The 6,960-nt window shown below is 23.6% G+C and overlaps 1 protein-coding gene across 1 annotated transcript; it reads left to right on the top strand.

Moving 5' to 3' along the window:
- On the top strand, positions 1-4,854 carry LOC112603198 (sphingolipid delta(4)-desaturase DES1). The gene is made up of 6 exons (XM_025351678.1): positions 1-436; positions 3,092-3,268; positions 3,364-3,503; positions 3,741-3,954; positions 4,047-4,258; positions 4,633-4,854. The coding sequence occupies exons 1-6, from the start codon at positions 355-357 to the stop codon at positions 4,771-4,773; spliced, it is 966 nt and encodes a 321-aa protein (XP_025207463.1). The 5' UTR covers positions 1-354; the 3' UTR covers positions 4,774-4,854.
- Positions 4,855-6,960: the final 2,106 nt, after the last annotated feature.

Genomic DNA, 6,960 nt, shown 5'->3' with positions numbered 1-6,960 from the left:
GGCGCTCTATGGACAATTCAGAAAGATTGGAATAACCATCGCCTCCCACCGAGCTAACTGCTGCCGCCAGCAGATAGGCAACCGGCACGGGCGCGCTCGTGTTGTCGGTCGTGCTCGTTAACGTTTCACCATTCAGTCATTCAAACGCGGCTCACGCTTCGTGTTTGCTGTCTCAACCCAATCGTCATTCCATCATACCCGTCGATTACGTAATAAAAATAGTTCTGAGGTGTGCCCGACGGACGGTCCGTATTCTACATCGTGTGGTCGACGAGTTAATTTTTTAGTTCTCTTGACCATGACGACCGGTCTTGTCGTCATTCCACCACAGCCGTTATACGAATAACCGAAATTATGGGAGCCAAAGTGTCCAGGACCGATTTTGAGTGGTCACCCACAGAAGAGCCACACGCGACGCGTAGGAAAGAGATTTTAGGTTCGTATCTTGACACGTTCTAGACTTGTGTTTAATCTTATATTCTTATCTGTATGTTGTCGCCAATATTTATTACTTTTAAGTACCTATATACATACGCATACTCATAAGACTATAAATCAGCGTTTATGTTGTGACCGTAGGTACCTATGTTGGATTAGTTCTAAAAAAACACACTTTTGTAGTAGTAGTTTTTTTATTTTAGTGTAACTCACGCATTTTTTTAGAGTAAAATACCGAATGTTTGGTTAAAATTTAAATTATTTACAATTAATCCAATACCCTATATCATATCATACATTTTTAAACTATAAAGTATTGAAATATGAATAATTTAGAAAAATATGCAAAATAAATTTGATACTTAAATATTTTAAAAATATAATTTAATTTTGAAATTGATTCAAATAAAACCATTTCTGGAATAAAAATGTACCTATTATACAATTGTTAGTAGAAGGCAATTAAAGATTTATTTTGGATATTACTATGGGTAAATGTATACCTACTGTTCATTTTTTAAATTGAAATAGTTTGCGAGTTAATAATACATTATTAATTTTTTTTTTTTTATTGAATTAAAAAAATAATAGTGTATTTATTATTTGGGATAGTATCTTAGGTACCTATAATTGAATAGATTTATTATTATTATTTTTTTTTTCATTAAGGTTTACTATCAATACAATTCTAATCTTTTATGTAATTAATTGTAGTGTTAATTATTTTTTAATTTTCTAACCAAAAATTGTAAGTGGACAATTTTAAAACTTGTTATAATTACGCATACCCGTGATTCATTATTAGGTATTTACAAGTGTATACATATTTATTACTTTAATTTTAATTATTAAATAATATATAACAATTATATAGGTATGTAGGTACTTACTCAAATTAAAATGAATGAATTTTATATTCATAATAACTATCAAAATATTTTTTGAAATTAGACAAGTATATTAGTTGAACCAGCAATTCCCAAATTGTTTTGGTTCACACATCACCAAAAATAAAAAAATTCACTTATGCCTCCCTTGAATAAACAAAATTTTTATTAGTGTATGGTACTATATTAGGTAGTACTTATAATGAATACAGTAGAACCTTAATCTCTGGACCTCCAATAATCTGGCTAACGCGGTAATCCAGACGGTTTTAAGTCCATTTGTTCATAAATACATTTTTTGTAATTTATTCGAAATTCTTCAGAAAAATATTACTGACTACTATTCTTAAGTTCTATTATTATATACATTTTTTTTTTCGTAATTTATTATGTTAAAGCTATTTATTATTTTTGTAATTTAAAGTGCAATAAATATAAAGGTTGTGGAATTAAAAATTAAACTCTTAGTCATTTGAGTAAGTAATCTTGAAAACCTTCTGATAATCTGGATAAATCGGTTAGGTTAGGTTAATGTTCGGTTAAAATTCATCCAAACTATCGATTCTCTACTGTTTATACAATATCAATATATATGTTTAGCAGTTTAGAAGCCACTGAGTTATACTAATAATTGATCTTAAAATTTATATACATTTATTCATTTGTGTGACGATTAATTTAATTCATAAATCTAACTGTGTTGGATAAAATTAATATTTAAATTATTAGTTTCTATATGTATTATCATTGGCAGTGTTATCTCTGTTGAACATTGACATTTAACTATAAATAATAATTAAGTATAAAATATTTTATCAAGGCTAATCATTTTTAGTTTTAGTTGAACCATAAATTTATATCTCAATTTAATCAAGAGTTCAATCAAATTAATATTATTTATCTTTTATAATATCAGTAATAAAATTGAAAATGAAAACAATTAATCAAATATTACTAAGATTTATTTTCTTTATAAATACTATTTAAAATCAATATTTTTACTTATTTATGTATTTTATAATGTAAAGGTATGTATATAAAAATTTTAGTTGAGAAAATTGTAATTCTTCATAGTGTAAATCACTTAAAAATAAACCAAAGAGATATATGCAGTTGGTCAGGTTGATTTTATACTTTACAATTAGTACTTAAGTTGAGTAATTTTACTCTTTTTGTCATATCATAGGTTATACAAGTAAACATAGTTTATTGAACTTTAATATCTACAGTATATTCATTATAATACATGTTGAGCGATTTTGAAAAAAAATTTGTTGAATTCTTTAAAAAATTTCAAATATCTCATATCAGTTTTAAATTTATGCTGAATTATAATGTTTTAATAAAGATATCCATCAAGATATTGAATGAAATTTGTCTCAAATAAAAGATGTTAAATCTATAAAACTAATTAATATTCAAAAAAAAATTTATAATTGAGTCGGTAAATATAACAATAATATATACCAAGTGGAGTAATATAAATTATAGATACTAAACTAAAATACTAAATTGTAAAACCAATTACTATACATTTTGTTTTCCAATTATGTAAATTAACTTATTTATATTATATGAACAATTTGTTAAATATTTTTATAAATAATACAATTTTTATAGTAAAAACTTAATTTTTGATTTTTAAATAATTCTATAATATTAAGGTATTCATTATTTTAATAAAAATAAGAGACTTTTATTGAAACATAGAAACATAGAAAATGTTAAAATTCAAATTCAATGATAATTTTATTATTTAATTCCAGAAAAGTACCCAGAAATCAAGAAACTTTATGGTCCAGATAAGAATTTTAAATGGATTGTTGTAATTACTACAATATTGCAGCTAGGATCTCTTTTTTTGATTAGAGATTTAAGATGGTCAACTGTTATGATATTAGCTTATTGTTTTGGAGGTGTTGTAAATCATTCATTGATGCTTGGTAAGTTAAAATTTACTAACATTAATTGTAAGCTGCTTGTTTAATTACTTTTTGCTATATAGTATATTGATTATTATTTTAATAAACATTTTCAGCAATTCATGAAATAGCCCATAATATGGGATTTGGACCAAAATATCCAATGTACAATAAATTATTAGGTATGTTTGCTAACTTACCTATTGGTCTTCCATTCTCTGTCACTTTTAAACACTATCATCTAGAACATCATCGGGTAAATAATATAATTCGCCAGTAAATTATAAGTTTATAATAGATTATAATATATTTTATACTATTTTATAAATACATTTTTAAACATCAGTGTTTCATGTAAAATCTATAACTTATTGTTCTCTGTTTGATGAAAAAAAGTATATTCCAAAAAATTCTTTTTATTATGCTTGTACTATATATATTTATTGAATCAATACAATTAATATAATTTACATAATTATTTTATTATATACAGTATCAAGGAGATGAGAAACTTGACACAGACATACCTACATATGTTGAAGCAAAATTATTTAATTCAACATTTGGAAAGTTTATCTGGGTATTATTGCAACCATTTTTCTATGCTCTAAGACCTATGTTTGTTTATCCAAAAAATCCTACTGCACTTGAAATCATTAGTGTTGTTATTCAGTTGACATTTAATTATTGGGTATATTTATATTTTGGTAAGCTTATTGTATAACTGAATTTTAAAATGTGTACAAAATTCTTAAGTATTATTTTGTCAATAATCTTGTATAAATACATTTTTTTATAGGTACAAAAGTAATAACCTATATGTTAGCTGGTTCATTGATGGCAATGGGTCTTCATCCAGTAGCAGGACATTTTATTTCCGAGCATTATATGTTTCGGAAAGGATATGAAACATATTCATATTACGGTCCATTAAATTTTATAACATTTAATGTTGGCTATCATAATGAACATCATGATTTTCCATTTGTTCCTGGTTCTAAACTTCCACAAGTGAGTGTTTAAAAAAATTTCTTGAAAGCAATTTTTAGTAATTCTAACTTTAATATATAAACAAAATGTTGTTGTATTTTATATTCTTATCAATTTTTATAGTCAATTAGACTTATAGATTTGTTTCATTTAAATTTTATGTATATAAGGAATTAAACTAATCTGCTAATTTATTATTATTTTATATAATGTAATTATATAATATGCAATATTTTAATACTATTTTATTTCAAAAACATTCATAATATCATTTAGTTTTTTATACAACAATTGTTTAATACAAAACAACAAAAATGTTAATATTTGTTTACATTTCTACTAACTATGTTAAAATATTTTAAATACAACATTTTAAAAGATGTTTATGTTTTTAGGTCAAGAAAATTGCATCAGAGTTTTATGATAATTTACCTCAACACCATTCATGGACAAGCGTGCTGTATGATTTTATAATGGATCCTAGCATTGGACCTTATGCACGAATTAAGCGTAAACATAAAGGATTGAAATTTTAAATTATACCTTACATAAAAACCAAATTAAAATCCTAAATATAAAACTCTAATTTGGATAAGATAAACCATGACTCAGTTTAATCTCTCTATTTTTTGTTATTAATTTAGGAAAAATAAATATTTTTAATAATTAATTAACCCAAATTTGTTTTACAATTATTATTATTGTTATTAATAATAATAATAATACATTAAATTTATTTTATCAAGAGCTTTCTTGTCAATACTGCCACCAAAAATCAATTTAATAATTGTCATGGTCAGTTACAATCATTAACCTTAATTTAAAACATATTATTTTATTCTTATTTCCAAATAATTACTTGCTTTATTGTTTAATAATAAAATTATTATTTTTCGTAAGGTTTCTCCAAAAATAATCTGCAAAAACAAGTATGAACTATAAACAATAGTATTTTTAATGTTTTTTATTATGTAAGAAATATGTATACTAATCATCAGGGCTCGGGACTATGCATTTGCTTACTTTTTTGGGAAATAGATAAAAGAAATCGGATTTAATACTTATTTGTTTTTTGATATAAGGATTTCAAATTTAAAAAATTGTATTGCATATTTTTTCATATTTTAGGTTTTTTTCTTTGTGTGTACATTGCAAAGATTCATTCGTTTTTATTGCATATTTTATATGTTAATATATTTTTTAACTTGATTTATAAGAAAAATGAAAAATATTAATGTAAAATTTTCCTTTTTAAAGCTTTATAAAAATATTATTTAGAAAACAAATATGTAGATACAATACACATTGTTCACTCTAAATAAATTTTATCTTATGATTTTGTCTTCAATTATCTCAATAAGGCAATAACCAATACTGAATGTTAAACAAATCCAAATATTTCCCATTCAACAGTTTGGGCTTTTTTTAATATAATAGGTATGTATAAGATATATATTAAATTTAACCTGTATAAGTACGTCTTTTTTCAATTAACAATAAACATATATTTAAGCTCATATTTTATGATTTTAAGTGCATGAAGTCCTGAACCCTGCTAATCATTAATGAATTGTATTAGTAAATTTAATAATAATCCAAGAAAGTAGATATATCAATCATGCAATAATTATTTTTGATTTAACTATTATTTGATATCTAATTATCTAAAAAAAAAACTAAATACATTAATGAACTCCGCCAAAACTAAAAAAAATTTATTCTACTTATTACTATTCAATTACCTAACTAATAAAAACATAGAAATTTAATAAAAGAATCAATTAATATAAAAATGATTATGTTTAATATAATATTTTAAATATAATATTGATGATGATTATAATAGCTAGAAAGATGATGCTAGTGACTTTTGAATTATAATTTCTATAGTTACAACTATAAATATGTACAAATATTTTTATCTAAATTTTGTCTTGACTTAATAATTACTTATAGTATATTATTATTATGAGTTTTTAATCTACATAACTATTATAGTATACTTAAAATTAATAATGTAAATTTCTATTCATTTTAATCTGATTCTATACAATCTTTTTAAGTTTCATGTATGTTAAATTTTGCAATTATTATGTATAGGGAACGGATTTAATGCCATTAAAAATGAGAAAAATTCCCTAAAAAAACTTTGAAAATGTTATAAAATTCAATAAAAAAAAAAACAATTTTGAGTATGTTTTATATTGTTATAATTTATAACTTATAAAAAACATATTATAAAAAATTTCTCTTTAAAAAAAAAAAAGAAATAAGTATATTTGCAGATAACATCATAGAACATAGTTCTGAATTAAACGAACTATTTGATATCTTATTCTAAAAAATGTAAGTGTTTAATTGTTTTTTTCTATTCAATGTATGTAAATGTTTGTCTTGTCTGATATGTTGAGCAATGGTAAATTTTTTTCTGCTACAACTTTAATCTTACAAACTTTGCAAAATACAATATTTCCATTGGTACAAAACATGTTTTCACTGAATTTTTATACATATGCATACTTATCAACTGTTGAACAGTTTAGTTTTCGGCATCTTTCGCAACATGATTCAGCATTCGAATTAAGCAAACACTGATGTACGACTCTATGAGTACCTACTAATCAGACACCAATTAGTTTTGTATTAGTTATTTGCTGTTATCGCATGTCATAACGTTATCTAGGTTATTTACGATAGATTACCTCTTATTTGATTTATCTTAG

The sequence above is a fragment of the Melanaphis sacchari genome, unplaced genomic scaffold (assembly GCF_002803265.2).
Source record: "Melanaphis sacchari strain LSU unplaced genomic scaffold, SCAv2.0 Contig9_pilon_pilon, whole genome shotgun sequence".
NCBI lineage: Eukaryota > Metazoa > Arthropoda > Insecta > Hemiptera > Aphididae > Melanaphis > Melanaphis sacchari.
The sequence above is the reverse complement of the archived record's forward strand: the minus strand, read 5'-3'. Positions and strand labels throughout refer to the sequence as shown.